Here is a 22,299-nt window from a genome sequence, read left to right on the forward strand (position 1 = left end):
GTGTCCTTTCAATCAGTATCGCCCTGACAGTGATGAAGCAGTTGTCACTTTCATTAAATCTGAGCACTTCCTGGCCCGGAACTGAGCTTCTCTCTAGCACGCCTTCTCCCCGGCTGAGAGGAGGCCCAGGTTCTCAAAGATACTACCTCTCTCTGAAGGGGTAGCCTTTAGTCTCAAAGGCTACATTTTCTTTGCATAAATTTTGGGCCACAAATTCAAAGGCCACTGTAGAAAAAAAATAACTTTTCAGGGAACCAGCAGATGTTTGCTTAAACAGATTTCACTGTAGGAAAGCCCTCCTAATTTGGATCCTGCTAATTTAGAGATGAAAGTGATTCACAGACAGCATATGGGGTTCATATGGAGGAGCGTGCTTTAACTGTTTTTCCCGGTGTAAATTGTCAGGAACATACAAATAAAGGTAATCTATGGCTTCAAGTCTGCATTTGGGAAACTAAGGATTATTATAACATGCTTCCAGTTTCTAGGACAGCTGTTAATATTAATAGGGTGCCTCTGATTACAATATTGATCAGATCTTACACGCCGGTAGCGTTTTACAGTTTTACAAAGTGTTATAACCTGAATATTTCTTGCAATACTCAATGGAGTCTTTTCTGTAAGCCAAAGAATTTAAGGCTCAGAAAGGACTAATAATTTGTCTGAAGTCACAGTACTTGATGTTAATTTTTTTTTTTAAATAATTTATTTATTTTTGGCTGCGTTGGGTCTTAGTTGCTGTGCACGGGCTTTTCTCTAGTTGCAGCGAGCAGGGGCTACTCTTCATTGTGGTGCACGGGCTTTTCATTACGGTGGCTTCTCTTGTTGCAGAGCACAGGCTCTAGGTGCGCAGGCTTCAGTAGTTGTGGCCCGTGGGCTCTAGAGCGCAGGCTCAGTAGTTGTGGTGCACGGGCTTAGTTGCTCTGCGGCATGTGGGATTTTCCCAGACCAGGGCTCAAACCCGTGTCCCCTGCATTGGCAGGCGGATTCTCAACCACTGCGCCACCAGGGAAGCCCGATATAAATCCTTTTTTAAATGGAGTTTGTAGCCCACTTCTTAATGGACAGGATTTGAAGCAGAATGGAGCTGGAGAATGGAGCAGGGGTGAGAACCCTAGTGTCTGGATTGCATAATTTAGCACTTGCTCTTGCCCTCACTGTGAGAGGGGTCTCTGAGTACGACACACTACCTTTCACTAAATTCCAGGTTCATTTATATGGTCACATCAGTACAAACTTTTCAGTAAATCATCCTGGTTCCTTCCATTATATTCCATTTCTTTTCTTCCACAACCTTTCTGAGACACATAGGAGATGTAAAAGTGTGGTGGGGAAAGTGAATTGAGCTCATTAACACATGGGATGTAATTACTCACAAATGTATTCATTACAGTATTTCAGCTGTTCAACTGATATAGACAGTTCATTCCAAAGCATAAAGAAACAATTACCCTTAAAGCATAAATACAGATATTAATCACATGGTTCAGTTAACAAGAACCATATTTCTTAGTAGGAGTTTAGGTTTTTGTTTTTTTTTTTTTTTTTTTTTTTTTTGCGGTACGCAGGCCTCTCACGGTTGTGGCCTCTCCCGTTGCGGAGCACAGGCTCCGGACGCGCAGGCCCAGCGGCCATGGCTCACAGGCCCAGCCGCTCTGCGGCATGTGGGATCTTCCCGGACTGGGGCACGAACCCACATCCCCTGCATCGGCAGGCGGACTCTCAACCACTGTGCCACCAGGGAAGCCCATTTAGGTTATTTTTGAATCAGAAATATAGGCTGGTTTTTTTGGCCCAGTCATGTGACACACCAAACCATCTTGCAATGTCTTAAGCCACCTGTTGGATTTTATATTGACAATTTGGTGTTTGAAATGTGTTCTTATTAAAAATGACTTTGGGAAAGAATGGTATGTAATTCCCCAATCTTGCAGGGCTGGCCAGCAGATTCCTAGTGTTCAGAGAGAGAAAAGACTGGTGGGAGAGGAGGCTTGTTGTTTCCTAGTGCTCTTTGATGCTAGTTAGGGGCAGAGTGCCAAAAGGCAACTAAGAAGTTGGGTATATGTAAAGTATAGGTAGAGTGGCAAGAGTTGAGGCTGGAGAGGTCTGCTGGGGTTCAGATCATAAAGGGTCTTAACTTTATCCTGTGGGGGATGCAGAGCCAGTGAAGGGTTTATATTTTAGACAGACCCTTTGGTGGCTGTGTGAAGGACAGATTGGAGTAAACCAGTTTGGAAACAGGGAGACCTGTTAGAAGGCTGTGGTGGTCATCTGGCTGAGACTGTGGGGTTCCCAACTTGGGCAGTGGTCAGTTGGATGGGAGGAGACTAACTTTAAAATAATCCAGGGGAAAAAATACCCAGGAGGTAAAAGTTGATATAAATGGTACTATCCTCTGCATATTCCCCTTTCGGGGGGGCTTATCCTTTTGCAAATGGGTATTTTCTCTCACTCAATGTCAATTTTGATATGTATTGTGTTGTACTTGTCGATGTAGCTCATTGATTCTAACTGCTGTATGGTAGCCATTGATGAATAAGCCTAATTTATTTTTCTATCCTCCTGAGGAGGAGGTAGGTTTAGTTTCTGCTGTTTCCCTATTATAAGCAGTGCTTTACTGAGAACTCTTTTATATGCTTCCTTGTGTACCTGTGCAAAAGCTTTTTCCCCTTAAGGTAGATTTCTAGAAGTAGAATTGCAGATATATCCCTGAATATAAAGAACTCTAAGGTTTCTAAGAAAAAAGCAGAAAAATGGGAGCAAAGGGTACAAATAACAGGCAATTTATAGAGTATGAGAAGAATCTGTAACTACAAAAAGATGCTCAATCTTATTAGTAATCAAGAAAAAGAAGAATTAAAGCAACAATAAGGAAACATTTCAAACCCATGAGATTGACAAGGATTAATATAGGATGGATAAAGAACAAGGTCCTACTGTATAGCACAGGGAACTACATTCAATATCCTATGACAAACCATCATGGAAAAGAATATGAAAAAGAATATACATATATGTATAACTGAGTCACTTTGCTGTACAGAGAAAATTGACACAACATTGTAAATCAACCTCAATTGAAAAAAAAAAAAAGTAAAATAAATAAATAAATTGAATAGAAGCTCTGAGCTCATTTCCATGCAGGAATAGACTGAATTGGCATAAGCTCTGTGGGGTGATGGGTATGGTAGGGGCCTGTCAGTGAGGAGACACCCGCTCCCCGAGTCCCCGAAATTCCACTCCTAGGCCTCCACTCTAGAGGAAATCCTGCATAGCGCACCCTTTTCACTTAAAACTGTCAGAAGAGAGTTCTTAAAGTACTCAGTTTTTTAAACTATTGAACTGTATTTCATAGAACAGAGGGGCTGTGGTTTATTTAAATATCTTTTTTTGTTGTTTTGTTTTTGTTTTCTTTTTTTTAATTGAAGTATGGTTAATTTACAATGTTGTGTTGGTTTCAAGTGTCCAGCAAAGTGATTCAGTTATACATGTATGTATATATTCTTTTTCAGATTCTTTTCCGTTATAGGTTATTATAAGATATTGAGTATAGTTCCCTGTGCTATACAGTAGTTCCTTGTTGTTTATTTAAATATATCTTTATTGGTAGATACTTAGGCTTGTTTTTCTTTCTATTACTTTTCTATTTAAATGGGTGCAGTGAACATCCTTGAGTACGCCTGTTGGGGCACATACGAACAACATTTGTCTATGATAAATATCAAGAAGTGGCATAAATGGGTTGAAGGATAGGAACATTTAAAGTTTAGATAATGCTAAGTGAAAGAAGCAGACAGGAAAGGCCACATATTGTATGATTCCATTTGTATGAAATGTCCAGATGAGGCAAATTCATGGAGACAGAAGGTAGGTTGAGTGGTTGTCAGGGGACAGGAGGAGGAAATTAGGACTTACTGCTAATGGGTAAGGGATTTCTTTTTGAGGTGATGGAAATATTCTGGAATTAGACAGTGGTGATGGTTGTACAACATTTTGAAAGTACTAAAAACCACTGAATTATATGCTTAAAATTGTGAATTTTATTATGTAAATTTTATCTAAAAAAATTTAAATAGTTATGGCCAAATTGCTCTCCAAAAGTTCCTAATTTAACTTCTACCAATAGTGGTGAGAATATCTGTTTTTCCATATCCTCATCAACAGTGGTTGCTATCAGCCTTTTAAATTTTTGCTAATTTGACAAAAAAGTAGATTTTTTTAAAGTTTTCATTTCCTTGATTACCACTGGGGCATCATTTTCATAGACTTATTGGCCATTTGTATTTCTTTCCTCTGTGAATCAAGTGTTTATGACTTGCCTGTTTTTTCCACTTTATTGTTTGTCTTTTTCTAATTCAGTTATAGGACCTATATATTATGGATATTAATCTTTTATCTTTTTTTACATGTCAGTCCTTTTCGTGTTTTGAGTGACTTTTGGAATGACTTCACCAACTTAATATACACATGTTCTTCTATATTTTATTCTGGTATTTTTATGGATTTTCATTTATAGGTTTAAGTCTTTAATCCATCTGGAATTTAGTGACTGGTGTGCGGTTGGGATCTAACTGTTTATTCTATATATGTATTGATTAGACCTTTATGTTTCGTGAAATCCTATTCAGAGCATTTGGTCTAATTTTTCGTACATATAAGCAGAGGAAAGTATTTGTCTCTGTTTAAGAAGTGACTCTGAGAGTCCTTTAAAAGGTGAACTCCCTTCTTGAATTTAAATTCAATTGGTTTATATCAGGGGTGGATCCAGGTTTTGTGGGCCCTGAAGCTTATATAATTTAGGGTGTTCTTTTAATGCAAGAACACCAAATTATTAATATAAAATTAGGTACAGGCCCATGCAGGTGCAGAGACCTGAAACCCAAGCCTCATTAGCTTCCCAGCAAATTCACTCCTGCTTATGTTATTGGGATGCCTCTGTACATAAAATGAGGAGGAACAGCCATCTCCATCCATGGAGTGGTCTGAATTTCTTTTATATTCACCAGCCACCACAACTTGAGGATTTTCTTCTTCTTTTGTTTTTTAAAAAGACATTTAAGGGCTTCCCTGGTGGCACAGTGGTTGAGAGTCCGCCTGCCGATGCAGGGGGACACGGGTTCGTGCCCCGGTCCGGGAAGATCCCACATGCCGCGGAGCGGCTGGGCCCGTGAGCTGTGGCCGCTGAGCCTGCACGTCCAGAGCCTGTGCTCCGCAGCGGGAGAGGCCACAACAGTGAGAGGCCCGCGTACCGCAAAAAAAAAAAAAAAAAAGACATTTAAGAGCAGGCACATACCTCAAGGTGGCTTTAATGTTATAAGTGGAATTAGTCCAGTGGAGAAGTTCCTTCAGCAGTGTCTTTGCCACCTCCCCAGTGCTCAGATGTAGCATTTGATCAGTGGAGTAGCTGGGAGCTCAGTATGACAATGTGGATCATTAATCTTGCAAGCCTTTGGAGCCTGAATTTACAGCTTTCATTTTGCATATCTGCTTGCAAAAGCACTAGAGTTTGGTCAGCACTGTTGAGAGGTTTGCAAGTACAACTCACAGGGCTTTCTTTATCATCCTCCCCCTTTAAGAATCTGACAGGCAAAGAGTAACCAGTATCATCATAAATAACGTAGCTGATGACAGTGATACCTGACTCATTATGAGCTGGGCACCATGCAAAATGCTTACCTGACTGTCTTCATCCTCGTCACCCCTCAGGAGGCAGGCACTGTTCTGACCCTTGCTTTCCAGATGGGGAAGCTGAGGTTTAGAGAGAGGGTGCCTGACTCGGGGCCTCAGGGGATGCTCCAGAGCCCGCCCGCCCCCCGCACCCCCCCCACCCCCACCGCTTCAAAATCCTCCAAGACAAATGCTCTCGTTTGACAAATTAGGAAACAGACTTGGAGAGTTGACATGACCTGAGTTTTTAATCTTTTGACATCAGGTTGTATTGAATGCTGTGTGTTAATCATAGTTTTAAAATTTTTATGGGTCGGGACTTCCCTGGTGGTCCAGTGGTTAAGACTCCACGATCCCAATGCAGGGGGCAAGGGTTTGATCCCTGGTTAGGGAACTAAGATCCTGCATGCCTTATGGTGCAGCCAAAAAAATTAAAAAAAAAAAAAATTTCTGGGTATTTCATTTAATCCCCACAAGAATCCTATAAGATAAATACTGTTGTTATTCCCATTTTACAGATGAGAAAACAGACACAAAATTTCTAAGGTCACAGCTAATAAGTGAAGGAGCTGGAATTGAACTTTAAGCAGCCTGCCTCCCATACCCCCTCCCCCCCAATTTCAGGCTCTTACCTGTACTCTCCGCAGAGAGTACTGTTAAAGCTCATACAGTTCCTGACTTATTACACCCCCCTGGCCTTTCAGAGATCCAGAGAAACCAGTTTCCTTCATTTTTTTTTTTTTTTTTAATTTTTTTGGCCACACCGAACAGCATGCGGGAGCTTAGTTCCCCAACCAGGAATCAAACCCATGCCCCCTGCATTGAAAGCATGTTGTCTTAACCACTGGGCCACCAGGGAAGTCCCTCCTTCAAGTTTTTTAAATGAAGAAATGCATAGACAGGGTTAAGTATTTAAGTTTGACCAGTTAATTTTTTAAACTGAAAAAGCAATGCACTACAATTCTGTTATTTGCAAGGTAATTATGAGGTTCATAAGAGATATTAATCCTCGGGGCTTTTATAGAAGGGTAGTATGGGAAAAAGTCATGATTTACAGTTGATGATGAACATCTCTTCAGTCTCATGAGTGTCTGTTGGAAAACTCACCAGAAATCTAATTTAAGGTTCTTTGGGAATGAGGGTAGGCCATGTCCTCACCTAATTTGGTGGGATGTAGAGCCAACAGCCTTGTGCCAGACCTTTCTTTTGTTTTTCCAATGTTGGTGGCAAAAAGGATAAATGTTTATAGAAGATAATACTAAAATACTGAGCTTTGCTGTTTTGGGTCAAAAGAAAAGCCACTGAATGCTGATTGACAAGAGATAGGCTTTGATCTTCTATATATTTTATGGTTAGTTTCTTTTAAAAAATTCCTTCAATTCTGATTATTTCCTGGTCAGACTCACTTTCTAGGAAAGGGGTATTTGTTTGTTTGTTTGTTTTTTTAATAAATTTATCCATTCTATTTATTTTTGGCTGTGTTGGGTCTTCATTGCTGCACGCAGGCCCTCCCTAGTTGCAGCGAGGTGCGCAGTTTCTCATTGTGGTGACCTTCCCGCTGCAGAGCAGGGAGGGGTATTTGTTTTGAAATCAGAAAATAAACTTCAAGTTATTGTCCCTGGTGAGTACATTAAAATGCAGGCCCCAGAGTGATTTGCTCTGCAGCTTCAGGAAAATCTGTTAACATTTTACTCATTTCTTTGTCTGTACGATAGAAATGACAGTGTTGGCATCAGATTTTTCCAAAGCATTTTTCAGAGCCTTGATTGAAAGGTATTAAAAATATTGCTGGCATTATCCCCAGCTCCCACCTATCAGTTGGCTCCAATTACCAGCCACTTAGAAGCATTTATAGGTAAGACTCTTATCACTGGTTGCTAATCACAACTTACACAGTTATGTTTTGTTATCTCCTTTCAAAAGCTGTTTTGGTAGTGACGGCTTCCTTCAGGAGTTAGAAAACTTGGCCACATTTCTCTACAAATGTCACATTCTTATTAGCATGTCACCCATCCATCCCTTATGGGATTATGCGACTCTGTTCACAGATATAATCAGTTTTGTATTTTCATCCAAGGATAACAAACTAGCAAGGTTGCAATCTTGACTTGTCATCAGAATTAAATTGCTCCCTGGAGCTGGGAGGGACAGAGGCTGAGTCGACCTGTTCAGAAACGCAGTTGTCTTTAGAATCTCAATCCCACGCTCTCCTTTTCCTCTCCTTCCAGTATGGTGACTACGACCCCTCTGTTCACAAGCGGGGATTTTTGGCCCAAGAGGAATTGCTTCCAAAAAGGGTAAGAAGTCAAATTCCCTGTTTGGGAAGACATAACCAAAGGACCGGAAGGAATATTGGACGTAGGTGGCAAGAACATTTTTATAAATGTTTTGTAATCAATCTCGAATAATGATCTCTGTTAAGAACATTAAAAAGCAAAGGTTCGTGGGATTCATTTGGGGTTGCCAGGACAGGCATGGCCTGCGGATGGTCCTTTCTTTAAAGGTGGGGGAGCTCAGTGATTCCTAGGGAGGGGCGTGGAGCAGCCTGAGTTCAGCCTGGGGAAATGAGCTGTTTGCAGCTGCGCAGGCGGGGTGGATAGGGATGAGTGGGGGGGGGGGGGGGCATTGTAGCTTTTAATCCTTGGTGGTGTTCGTCTTGTTCATTAGCCTCAGAAGCAGTCCTTCCCTCCCTTTTGCTGCTTCTGATTTTATAGCTCCGCTCCCCTGTCATGTGTGATAAAGGTCTGCTCCTCACCTTCCCCTGACTTTACCTGCTCCTCTGATGATTTCTGCAGAGGCAAAGGCAGCAGCACGTACAGCCTGGCCCGCGGCTGGCCCGAAATTAGTGAGCTCTGCTCCTGAGCAAGGTCCTCCCCCTGGGCTCTATGGCCCAGGAAAGAGGGGTGCTGCCAGGCGAGGGGAGCCCCGCGGCCTGAGAAATGGTGCAGCTTTCCGAGTTGTGACTCAGGTTGAACGGTGCTTATTTACACACCCACCTCTGCATGTGACTGGCTCCCTGTATGTGGCTTTTTAAAAATAGCTTTGCTGTTTTGTAAAAATGATGCATAATTATAAAAATACCAAACAATACCAGAACTTTCTTTGTGTGTGGGTTTTTTATTTTGCTCTCTTTTTTGCTAGGTAATAAATCTGTATCAAATGACTCCAGAAATGTGGGAGGAAAGAATCACAGCCTGGTACGCAGAGCACCGAGGCCGAGCCAGGTGAGGCTGCTTCATCACTGATTTATATTACCTTATGGGCCTTTTTTTCTTTCTTAAGGAACTACAAAACTGGGATGTGTTTGTTGAACAAAATGCAGTACCGAAGTATACAGAAGAAAAAGGGAGAGCTGGCAGCAGTGCTGGTCTTCGGTATTGTGTGTGTCCTTCTTCTGGTGCGTGGGGGCGTGGGTACTTACTGCCTGTCAGGATGTACAGACCTACTGCATTCAGTGCTAATTTATGTTCATTTTAAGAATTCTACTGAGTCCCTCCCATCAGGAAGCGTGCACAAACCTCTTAGATAGCCTCATCCACCAGAGGGCAGACAGCAGAAGCATGAAGAACTACAATTCTGCAGCCTGTGGAAGGAAAACCACATTCACAGAAAGATAGACAAAATGAAAAGGCAGAGGACTATGTACCAGATGAAGGAAAAACATAAAACCCCAGAAAAACAACTAAATGAAGTGGAGATAGGCAACTTTCCAGAAAAAGAATTCACAATAATTATAGTGAAGATGATCCAGGACCTCAGAAAAAGAATGGAGGCAAAGATCAAGAAGATGCAAGAAATGTTTAACAAAGACCTAGAAGAATTAAAGAACAAACACCTAGATGAATTAAAGGACAAACAAAGAGAGATGAAGAATACAATAACTGAAATGAAAAATATACTAGAAGGAATCAATAGCAGAATAACTGAGGCAGAAGAATGGATAAGTGACCTGGAAGACAGAATGGTGGAATTCACTGCCGTGGAACAGAATAAAGAAAAAAGAATGAAAAGAAATGAAGACAAGGCTTCCCTGGTGGTGCAGTGGTTAAGAATCCACCTGCCAATGCAGGCAGGGGACATGGGTTCGAGCCCTGGTCTAGGAAGATCCCACATGCCGCAGAGCAACTAAGCCCATGCACCACAGCTACTGAGCCTGTGCTCTAGAGCCCATGAGCCACAACTACTGAAGGCCGTGCTCTGCAACAAGAGAAGCCATAGCAATGAGAAGCCCGCGCACCGCAACGAAGAGTAGCCCCCGCTCACTGCAACTAGAGAAAGCCCATGTGCAGCAACAAAGACCCAATGCAGCCAAAAGTAAATAAATAAAATAAATAGAAAGAAAGAAATGAAGACAGCCTAAGAGACCTCTGGGACAATATTAAACGCAACAACATTCGCATTATAGGGATCCCAGAAGGAGAAGAGAGAGCAAAAGGACCCGAGAAAATATTTGAAGAGATTATAGTTGAAAACTTCCCTAATATGGGAAAGGAAATAGCCACTCAAGTTGAGGAAGCGCAGAGTCCCGGGCAGGATAAACCCAAGGAGAAACATGCCAAGACACATAGTAATCAAATTGTCAAAAATTAAAGACAAAATTATTGAAAGCAACAAGGGAAAAATGACAAATAACATACAAGGGAACTCCCATAAGGTTAACAGCTGATTTCTCAGCAGAAACTCTACAAGCCAGAAGGGAGTAGCATAATATATTTAAAATGATGAAAGGGAAGAACCTACAACCAAGATTACTCTACCCGGCAAGGATCTCGTTCAGATTTGACGGAGAAATCAAAAGCTTTACAGACAAGCAAAAGCTAAGAGAATTCAGTACCACCAAACCAGCTCTACGACAAATGCTAAAGGAACTTCTCTAAGTGGGAAACACAAGAGAAGAAAAGGACCTACAAAAACAAACCCATAACAATTAAGAAAATGGTAATAGGGACATACATATCGCTAATTACCTTAAACGCGACTGTATTAAATGCTCCAACCAAAAGACACAGGCTCACTGAATAGATACAAAAACAAGACCCATATATATACTGTCTACAAGAGACCCACTTCAGACCTAGGGACACATACAGACTGAAAGGGAGGGGATGAAAAAGGATATTCCATGCAAATGGAAATCAAAAGAAAGCTGGAGTAGCAATACTCCTATCAGATAAAATAGACTTTAAAATAAAGAATGTTACAAGAGACAAGGAAGGACATAATGATCAAGGGATCAATCCAAGAAGAAGATATAACAATTACAAATATATATGCACCCAACATAGGAGTACCTCAATACATAAGGCAACTACTAACAACTATAAAAGAGGAAATCGACAGTAACACAATAATAGTGGGGGACTTTAACACCTCACTTACACCAATGGACAGATCATCCAGACAGATAAGTAATAAGGAAACACAAGCTTTAAATGAGATAAGTAATAAGGAAACACAAGCTTTAAATGACACAATAGACCAGAGAGATTTAATTGATATTTATAGGACATTCCATCCAAAAACAGCAGATTACACTTTCTTCTCAAGTGCGCTTGGAACATTCTCCAGGATAGATCACATCTTGGGTCACAAATCAAGCCTTGGTAAATTTAAGAAAATTGAAATCATATCGAGCATCTTTTCTGACCAGCGCTATGAGATTGCAGGATACAAAATTAATGCACAGAAATCTCTTGCATTCCTATACACTAATGATGAAAAATCTGAAAGAGAAATTAGGAAACACTCCCATTTACCATTGCAACAAAAAGAATAAAATATCTAGGAATAAACCTACCTAGAGAGACAAAAGACCTCTATGCAGAAAACTATAAGACACTGGTGAAAGCAATTAAAGATGATACAAACAGATGGAGAGATATACCATGTTCTTGGACTGGAAGAATCAATACTGTGAAAATGACTATACTACCCAAAGCAATCTACAGTTTCAATTCAATCCCTATGAAATTACCACTGGCATTTTTTACAGAACTAGAACAAAAAATCTTAAAATTTGTATGGAGACACAAAATACCCTGAATAGCCAAAGCAGTCTTGAGGGAAAAAAATGGAGTTGGAGGAATGAGACTCCCTGACTTCAGACTGTACTACAAAGCTACAGTAATCAAGACAGTATGGTACTGGCACAAAAACAGAAATATAGATCCATGGAACAGGATAGAAAGCCCAGAGATAAACCCACGCACCTATGGTCAACTAATCTATGACAAAGGAGGCAAGGATATACAATGGGGAAAAGACAGTTTCTTCAATAAGTGGTGCTGGGAAAGCCGGACAGCTACATGTAAAAGAATGAAATTAGAACACTCCCTAACACCATACACAAAAATAAACTCAAAATGGATTAGAGACCTAAATGTAAGACCGGACACCGTAAAACTCTTAGAGGAAAACATAGGAAGAACACTCTTTGACATCAAGATATTTTTGATCCGCCTCCTAGAGTAATGGAAATAAAAACAAAAATAAACAAATGGGACCTAATGAAACTTAAAAGCTTTTGCCAAGAAAAGGAAACTACAAACAAGACAAAAAGACAACCCTCAGAATGGGAGAAAGTATTTGCAAACGAATCAACGGACAAAGGATTAATCTCAAATATATAAACAGCTCATGCAGCTCAATATTAAAAAAAAAAAAACAACCCAATCAAAAAATGGGCAGAAGGCCTAAATAGACATTTCTCCAAAGAAAACATACAGATAGCCAAGAGGCACATGAAAAGCTGCTCAACATCACTAATTATTAGAGAAATGCAAATCAAAACTACAATGAGGTATCACCTCACACCAGTTAGAATGGGCATCATCAGAAAATCTATAAACAACAAATGCTGGAGAGGGTGTGGAGGAAAGGGAACCCTCTTGCACTGCTGGTGGGAATGTAAATTGATACAGCCACTATGGAGAACATTATGGAGGTTCCTTAAAAAACTAAAAATAGAATTACCGTATGACCCAGCAATCCCACTACTGGGCATATACCCAGACAAAACCATCATTCAAAAAGACACATGCAGGGACTTCCCTGGTGGCTCAGTGGTTAAGAATCTGCCTGCCCATGCAGGGGACATGGTTCAATCCCTGGTCCAGGAAGAGCCCACATGCCGCAGAGCAACTAAGCCCGTGCGCCACAACTACTGAGCCCACGTGCCACAACTACTGAAGCCTGTGCGCCTAGAGCCCATGCCCCACAACAAGAGAAGCCACCCTAATGAGAAGCCTGTGCACTGCAACGAAGAGTAGCCTCCGCTCACTGCAACTAGAGAAAGCCCGCATGCAGCAAGGAGGACCCAACGCAGCCAAAAAATAAAATAAATAAATATTTTTTTAAAAAAAAGACACATGCACCCCAGTGTTCATTGCAGCACTATTTACAATAGCCAGGTCATGGAAGCAACCTAAATGCCCATCAACAGATGAATGGATAAAGAAGATGTGGTACATATATACAATGGAATACTCAGTCATAAAAAGGAACGAAATTGGGTCATTTGTAGAGACCTGGATGGATCTAGAGACTGTCATACAGAGTGAAGTAAGTCAGAAAGAGAAAAACAATTATCATATATTAACGCATATATGTGGAACCTAGAAGAATGGTACAGATGAACCAGTTTGCAGGGCAGAAACAGAGACACAGATGTAGAGAAAAAATGTATGGACACCAAGGGGGGAAAGTGGTGGGGGCATGGTGGTGGGATGAATTGGGAGATTGGGATTGACATACATTCACTAATATGTATAAAATAACTAATAAGAATGTGCTGTATAAAAAAATAAAATTCAAAAAAAAGTTCTATTATATGCATATCCCATAGCTTTTGCATCCATTCCTCTATTGATGGTATTTGGAGTAGCTATAGGTCTTTCACTTTTACAGAATGTTCTGCAGTGTACAATCTGATATCATTATATAATTGTATGAGTAGTTCTGAGGATAGATCCTTTAGAGGAGCTGCTGAAGCAAAGGATGTGAGCATTTCGCGTCTTGACAGGTGCCTCCAAATTGCCCTCTGAAAAGGTTGTACCTATTTACAAGCCCATCGGCTGTGTGTGAAAGTCTTCCCCCCCATTCTCTCCCCAACACTGGTTTTTAACCAATCTAATTTTTGTGATCTAAAAGATGAAATTTTGTATCTTAAATATTAATTAGCATTTCCCCAATCACTTTAGGAATTGATCATCTTTTCATTAGCCTTTAATATTTTTTTTCTCTTCTTCAAATCAACTTCCTATCACATGTTGTTGTTGTTGTTGTTGTTGTTTTTTGCGGTACGCGGGCCTCTCACTGTGTGGCCTCTCCCGTTGCGGAGCACAGGCTCCGGACGCGCAGGCTCAGCGGCCATGGCTCCTGGGCCCAGCCGCTCTGCGGCATGTGGGATCTTCCTGGACCGGGGCATGAACCCCCGTCCCCTGCATCGGCAGGCGGACTCTCAACCACTGCGCCACCAGGGAAGCCCACATGTTGTTTTTAACTCTTAAAAAAGTATACCGAAAAGTGGACAAGTCGTAAATATACCACTTGATGGATTCTTATAAAGTGAAAACACCAGGTAACACGAGGTGACAAGAAAGCACGTGCCCCCGATCACTCCTTCCCAGAGGTAACCACTCTTCTGAATCCAACTCCATGGATTAGTGTTGCCTGTTTTAAACATTGTATAAGTGCAATCAGACAGTTTCTGTTATTTGTGCCTCACTTCTTTTATGCAGCATGATATTGTGAGATTTCGGTTTGTGGCTTGTAACGGTGGTTTTTTCCATTTTTGTTGCTGTGTAGAATCCCGCTGTATTCATAGACCACACATTATTTATCCATTCCACTATTGATGGACATTTAGGTTGTCCCATTGTCTCCTGGTTTTTGCTGTTACAAATAACATCAAACAATTTTCCAAAGCAATTGTATCAATTTACCTCAACAACGTGTGTGATTTCAAGTTTCTCCACCTGCTTGCCACTGCTTATCCTCTCAGGTTGAATTTTTTAAATTCATTTGAGACCATATTGAGATGGGAGAGAGGGAAGAAGGCAAGGTCATAGGGAGAATTGAGTTAAGATATTTCAACACTGTACCTATCTGGGAGTTTTCTGCAAGTCATTGCTACTTCAAGAGCTTCCTTTAAGTCTGACTCACAACTTAGAAGTGGGTGAGCTGGCTTGGGTTTGACAGCCTGGATAGCTCTTGCCCTAACCTCTAGCAACATCCAAAGGATTAAAATCAGGAAGGTGCCTTAACCTCCAATAACACCCAAAGGAATAAAATCAGAAAGGCAGCTCTCAGGTAGCTTGCAGAGAGAGATACATCATTACCAAAACCTTCTAGGTGAAGAAAGTACGCAATTAGATAAAGCAACAGCTTACGTAAAGTTCGAACATACAAATCCATTTGAGGGAGCAGATGTACTGTGTGCTTTTCTTGAATTACTCAAGCCGGGTGTCACTATTTACCAAGGGTAAAGCGTGAAATTGAAGCCAAGAGACACTAATGAATCGATTCCCTTGTTTTCATGGGGACGGGAAATTCTGCTTCACCTCTGTGTGGTGTGGTTAACAGACTTGGGATCGGTCAGAGCTTGGCTGGTAGCTGCCTGGCTCGCGTCTTCCCACAGTTTCGAAGCTCAGCTCGGTGTGCGCCGCCCTCCAGATTTCTCATTTCCGTGCCAGTGACGGTGTCTTTCATTCTCCTCGCAGGGACGAAGCTGAAATGGAATATTTGAAGATAGCTCAGGACCTGGAGATGTACGGTGTGAACTACTTTACAATCCGGGTGTGTAGAAGCCTCTGCGAGTTCCCTGTGTGTGGGTGGAGACTGAATGAGGGCAGACTGTTGAAACGGGTCCCTCCCCATCCCAGGGCGGTATTCAACAGTTCAGGGGAAGAGGAAGGGGAGGGTCTAAGAGCCTCATTTTCTATATTGGGACTTAAATTAGATCCTAGGTGATTACGTATCAGTGGAGCCCGTGAGGGCCTGGTCCTGTCTGGGCAGAAACCTGTCTGAATGCTCTGGTGTAACATTTGATTATCTCTGGCTCTGTGAGATCCGGGTCCACAGGGAACACCTGTAAATACTTTCTTCCCCCAGGACACAAGGAGAATAAAGCTGCTTTTACAGATTACTGATTTGTTTGGGTGGGGACTCTCCCTGGCAGGCTAATTGATTTTCTATGCAGACCATTAACAGTCCGCTGTCCTGTGGGAACCCGCTGCTCCTGCACCCGAGAAGCGTTTGTTTTCAGCCCCTGTCCGGCCTTTCAAGCATCTTTCTCCTGAGGCTCTGCTGCTGGTCGCAGCTCCTCCCAAAGGAGTTCATGCGATTTGCTGAAGTATTTCATTCCCGGTTCCAAACTGTAGATGAGTAGACAGTAAAACAGCCATCATTATAGTTAAGGCTTGCTTTCCTTTTCAGGGTTTCCATAAATTTTGTATTAAATTTAGGTAAATTGAAACACATGTAAAATATCCTAGGGATAGCTTTCTACTTTGTTTTCTAAATACGTATTTTTAATGGATCATTTGCATAAAATAAGGCACGCTGACAAATTATGTCATTTTTGTATAGTATACAAATGCCTAAAAGATTTTCCCTAATAACGCCAAAGGTTGTTTTCTAAAGTTTTATTAATTTGTATTTGCTAATTGTTTGGTTTCTTTAAGGTCAGACTCATTTGACACATTTCTGTGGTTTTGTCCATATGACTCCTCTTGCTCCACCACCTACATTCTAGAAAACTAGTATTTTATAACCTTTCAAAACCAGCTTTTTATGAGGGAATATTTCTACAGCAGACTAAATTATACTATTTTGTGCGTGTGTTTCTTGTATTGCGCGATAGATGAGGCTAATGGATATTTTAGTGTCTTTGTGTTAAAGTTCCCGAAATTTCACCATCACCTAAGGAAGACGTGTGCTTAAAACAATTTGAAAGGGGCTGCTTGAGTCCCCACTTCTCTGTTTATTCTCTAGAACAGTTGGAGCCTCATGATAGGAGGCAGAGGGTGCAATCCATTTTTTTAAAAAACTTAAGGTAGAAACATAATGAAACGTCTTGTTTTCCAAAACGTACTATAGATTTTTAAAGCACAAAGCCTCACTTGTGTTAACACAGTGGTTTTAAGAGCCCTGCAGATGAGCAGACGACTCTCCCTCCTGGTTTGGTGATCACATCTGACTTCAGGTGTTAGCTCAAGTAAAAGATGTATCTCAGAGTGCTCACTCCTCCTCCTGACGCCTGCTGTTAGCCTTGTACTTCTCATCACAGTCCCGGCACCTTCTCGGTTTGCAGACCTTTTTTCCTGCCCTGGAGTCTTGGGTCCGTTTCCTTGTTGTCAGCAAGGGGTCAGGTGTGGGGAGATTCCCCCCACTGCCGTACGAGGACCAGACTGCAGCACAGGGCGATGGGCCTGCAGCCCGAAGAGGTGGCTTCCAGGTGCACACTGGTCAGTGATATGGGGGCCCAGGGCGCTTGCCCTATGGGTGCCCTGGCTGCTGGCTGGACTGCCATCAGAGTTACAGCCTGTGTACAGTCTATCAATTAAAGTTTTACACAGCTTTATTGGGGTACAATTTATATATAATTCATTTTGATGTATTTTTCCGATATTTTGTAGTAAAAAATTTCCAACATGCAGGGAAGTTGGAAGACTTTTACAGTGCATACCTATGTATACCCACAGCCTGGATTCTACAGTTAACACTTTATACTTGCTTTATCACATTGAAACTACATTTTAATGTAAAATAAGGCCATCTGATCCCAGCATTTAGAGTTTTCTTTCTGGTAGTACAATAACCTTTTCTTTTAATATAAGAGGTGTTTAATCCTACAAGTTTTTATTCTACATCTATGATAAGCCAGTTATTTAATTAGCGGTAACAGTGTTTCGATTACCTCTACTTTAGCCATCGAGCCAGTGACAGGAGCCCCCAGTGATCCTTCCGTGGGACACATGAGTAACAAGAATGGTATCATTTTGCCTCCACCTGCCCCAGTTCAGGAAGCTGGAGGCCCCCTGGGTTCTAAGACAACAGTGACTTCTGTTGGGACCTGTTGAAACTTGTCACATGTAACGGTCTATGCCAGGTTCTTCGGGAAGTTGAATAAAATCTTGAGCCTCAGCTGGAGGTGACGGTGGCTGTTCTTTGTCAAATCTACAGAATAAAAAGGGCACAGAGCTGCTGCTCGGAGTGGATGCTTTGGGGCTTCACATTTATGACCCTGAGAACAGGCTGACCCCCAAGATCTCCTTCCCGTGGAACGAAATCCGAAACATCTCGTACAGCGACAAGGAGGTAGGACCTGTCTGCACTGTAGATGCCCTGGCGGCCCAGCAGGTTTTTCCCCATCTCTCCTCCTTCTGGAGCAGCCCCAGCCAGACCGCTCCTTGTTAGCAGCAAGATCCTTTAATTCCCAGGCTTTGGGTTTTTGCTTGTTGATCTTTATAGTATTTACAGAACAGTACTGGCATCCTATTTTCAAACAGCATCACTAAACCCCTCTGCTGACTAATGAGAGGCTGGGAAGCTCAACTGTCAGGACTAAAACCCAGAGAACAGTAAACAAACCAGAAAGTAACCCTTTCTTATTACTTGGCTTTCTATTTCTGGTGAGAATTCTCTTTGTTTTTTTATTTTTAAATAAATTTATTTATTTTATTTATTTTTATTTTTGGCCGTGTGGGTCTTAGTTGCTGTGCGTGGGCTTTCTCTAGTTGCGGCGAGAGGGGGCTACTGTTGGTTGTGGTGCGCAGGCTTCTCATTGTGGTGGCTTCTCCTGTTGCGGAGCACGGACTCTAGGCACGCGGGCTTCAGTAGTTGTGGCACGTGGGCTCAGTAGTTGTGGCTTGCTGACTCCAGAGTGCAGGCTCAGTAGCTGTGGCACACGGGCTTAGTTGCTCTGCGGCATGTGGGATCTTCCCAGACCAGGGATCAAACCCGTGTCCCCTGTATTGGCAGGCAGATTCTTAACAACTGCGCCACCAGGGAAGCCCCTCTCTTTATATTTTAAATGCGGTGTATATTAAACCCTCTCTCTGTGTCCAGTGCTTGATTCATGCGGTGCAGAGATATGGGTATACACACACACACACACCTCTCCATAACATGTATATGAATGTATATGTATTTTTTATATATATATATATATATATATAAAAATACATAATGTATACATATCAGCAGTGATATAAAGGATATCAGGCCAACTTGCTTACAAGAATTAAAGAAAAATTAAGTTTGAATAACTCAAATGAGCACTCTAACTTAGAATTCAAATATTACTACATAGGATTGTGACTTTTCCCTAATGCTGTAATCCTATATTTATTCATTCTTTGTTAATTTTTTAAATTAATTTTTATTGGAGTATAGTTGCTTTACAATGTTGTGTTAGTTTCTGCTGTACAGCAAAGTGAATCAGTTAAACATATACATATATCCACTCTTTTTTAGATTCTTTTCCCATATAGGTCATTACAGAGTATTGAGTAGAGTTCCCTGTGCTATACAGTAGGTTCTTATTAGTTATCTATTTTATATACAGTAGTGTGGATATGTCAGTCCCAATCTCCCAATTTATCCCCTCCCCCGCCCTTTCCCCTTTGGTAGCCACATTCATTGTTAAGTTTAAGAGTTTTTGAGCATCTCCTTTGTGTTAGGTTTTGTGGGAGAAACAAAGATGTAGAGAATGCAGTCTCAGCCCTCAGGGAAGTTATAGTCAAGTAGTGACTCAACTGCCGTGATACATAACCTCAGTGTGAGCGGCTGGTGACAGAGGTGGTGATGATATGGTGCTTTTCCACCTGCCAGCAGCTTTGCCCTGGCTCTGATTCAGTCTTCACAAGAACACTGCTGTGAGAGTAGGGGCTGTGTTCTGGTTGCTCTGTGTCACCTCAGGAAGCAGAGATGCAGAGGGATCAGGTGACCTGTGTCTGGTGAGAGGAATAGCAGAAGCCACATCCCCCGAGTTTCCAGAGAAGCACAGAGGACGGGCCCTGAGACTCTGCACCAGGCTGAGGAAGGCAGGCCCGGGCGTGGAGTGAGTAACAGAGACGGCCCACGTGGCTGCCTGCAGAGCCCCCACCCCGTGCAGGTTTCCTGCTTTCTCTTTCCTCGTGTAGCAACTAGAGGAAAGGAGCACCAGGCCCCTGGTTGCCAGTATGTGGTTGAGATCCACTCGGCCATGCTTGATGAGACAGATTGAGCTTCTTAATTCAAAACATTTTGGCTTCTCAGATTTTTGTAAGTAATCCAGGAGATGAGCATTTAGGTATTTCTTTTTTAAAGCACTTAAACTGAAAGTTCTACGTGACTTAAAGCAGTAGGTGTGCTGGTAGTTTTTCATCTCCTAATTTCATAAAGTCTATTTACTGCACATCCACAACTTCGCGTGCTAAAGGCTCCCAAAACACTCATCCTTCACGGAAGCCAAGCAGTGAAGTCTCCCCTAGTGCGATGGCTCGACACAGTAAACTAATATTCCCTCTCCCGGGGCAAGGCGCCCCCGAGTTCCATCAGGTCAGTAACTCGCACAGTGCAAGGGCCCCAAGCTGGCTTGACATGATGAGAAGTAGTCTTGGTCATTATATACAACAACCATGCTGTCACAACAGAAGTGCTGGTTTATTTTAAGTGAGCCATTGATTCTGTGTGCATGCCCCGGCATGGCACCGAGCCTGTGGTTTCCCCACTCCTTGAGGTTTCCCACTGACAGCTCTGGGCTTTGATAGCAGGGCCAAAAATAAGCTCACTAAATTCATAAATAGCAGCCTACACAAGAGCAATACTGCTTCTAAGTTCACTTGACCAAAAGCGAAACAAAGGACCGTTTTTCTGTCCTCTGTGTGCTAACCCCTTGTTGGACAATATAGCATGTGAAAGAAATACCCAAGAATAGATCTTCCTAAACGACTTCATCTGCTTAGCAAGTCTTTCTTGGGAGTGGATATTCATGTTTAAAGTGCATCTCTGTCTATGACATAAATCACAGCAAGATCCTTTCTGACCCACCTCCTAGAGAAATGGAAATAAAAACAAAAATAAACAAATGGGACCTAATGAAACTTAAAAGCTTTTGCACAGCAAAGGAAAACATAAGACGAAAAGACAACCCTCAGAATGGGAGAAAATATTTGCAAATGAAGCAACTGACAAAGGATTTAATCTCCAAAATTTACAAGCAGCTCAATATCAAAAAAACAAACAACCCAATCCAAAAATGGGCAGAAGACCTAAATAGACATTTCTCCAAAGAAGATATACAGATTGCCAACAAACACATGAAAGGATGCTCAACATCACTAGTCATTAGAGAAATGCAAATCAAAACTACAATGAGGTATTACCTCACACCAGTTAGAATGGTCATCATCAAAAAGTCTACAAACAATAAATGCTGGAGAGGGCGTGGAGAAAAGGGAACCCTCTTGCACTGTTGGTGGGAATGTAAATTAATACAGCCACTATGAAGAACAGTATGGAGGTTCCTTAAAAAACTAAAAATAGAACTACCATACGACCCAGCAATCCCACTACTGGGCATATACTCTGAGAAAACCATAATTCAAAAAGAGTCATGTGCCACAATGTTCATTGCAGCTGTATTTACAATAGCCAGGACATGGAAGCAACCTAAGTGTCCATCGACAGATGAATGGATAAAGAAGATGTGGCACATATATACAATGGAATATTACTCAGCCATAAAAAGAAACGAAATTGAGTTATTTGTAGTGTGGTGGATGGACCTAGAGTCTGTCATACAGAGTGAAGTAAGTCAGAAAGAGAAAAACAAATACCGTATGCTAACACATATATATGGAATCTAAAAAAGAAAAAAAAAAGGTTCTGAAGAACCTAGGGGCAGGACAGGAATAAAGATGCAGACGTAAAGAATGGACTTGAGGACACGGGGAGGGGGAAGGGTAAGCTGGGACGAAGTGAGAGAGTGGCATGGACATATATACACTACCAAATGTAAAATAGATAGCTAGTGGGAAGCAGCCGCATAGCACAGGGAGATCAGCTCGGTGCTTTGTGACCACCTAGAGGGGTGGGAGGGAGACGCAAGAGGGAGGAGATGTGGGGATATATGTATATGTATAGCTGATTCACTTTGTTATACAGCAGAAACTAACACACCATTGTAAAGCAATTATACTCCAATAAAGATGTTAAAAATAAAAAAATAAAAAAAAGAAATAAAGTGCATCTTTGAAATCTAGGATGTGTCCGGTCTCATCAGGAATGAATGAGAACAACAGTTGCCGTTTTTTCTTTATATTCGACCCTGCCTGGTAGTCTGGCCCTGGGTTCTCCTACTAAGCTACCCACCCTCCCACCCGCCCATCCATAGCATTCCTCTTTCTCTCCCCTTTGATTTTTGTAGTATTTTCCTTTTCTACTGCAGTCCATTCTTTGTCACTCTTTAACCGTATTCTTTCTATTAACAGTTTTCTTCAAACCATCCCCATGTTTGGAAATCTGGGGTGACACCCTGTATGCTGTCACATCAAATCTAAGCCCTTCTGACTGCCCATCCCCAGCCCACCTCACCAGCCCCGACTCCTGCCTTCCTCCCAGTCTAAACCCATGGTTTTATCTTAGTCA

The 22,299-nt window shown here is 41.8% G+C and overlaps 1 protein-coding gene across 4 annotated transcripts in view; it reads left to right on the forward strand.

Annotated features, from left to right (window-relative positions):
• The window catches only part of NF2 (NF2, moesin-ezrin-radixin like (MERLIN) tumor suppressor), a 79,311-nt gene that overhangs the window by 31,415 nt on the left and 25,597 nt on the right, over window positions 1-22,299 (forward strand). For all 4 annotated transcript variants that reach the window (XM_019950511.3, XM_073790281.1, XM_033837149.2 and 1 more), the window contains exons 5-8: window positions 7,896-7,964; window positions 8,809-8,891; window positions 15,387-15,462; window positions 17,851-17,985. In XM_019950511.3, the coding sequence (XP_019806070.1) occupies window positions 7,896-7,964; window positions 8,809-8,891; window positions 15,387-15,462; window positions 17,851-17,985 (363 nt within the window). The remainder of the gene's footprint in view (window positions 1-7,895; window positions 7,965-8,808; window positions 8,892-15,386; window positions 15,463-17,850; window positions 17,986-22,299) is intronic.

Source organism: Tursiops truncatus, chromosome 13 (assembly GCF_011762595.2).
Source record: "Tursiops truncatus isolate mTurTru1 chromosome 13, mTurTru1.mat.Y, whole genome shotgun sequence".
NCBI classification, from domain to species: Eukaryota; Metazoa; Chordata; class Mammalia; order Artiodactyla; family Delphinidae; genus Tursiops; species Tursiops truncatus.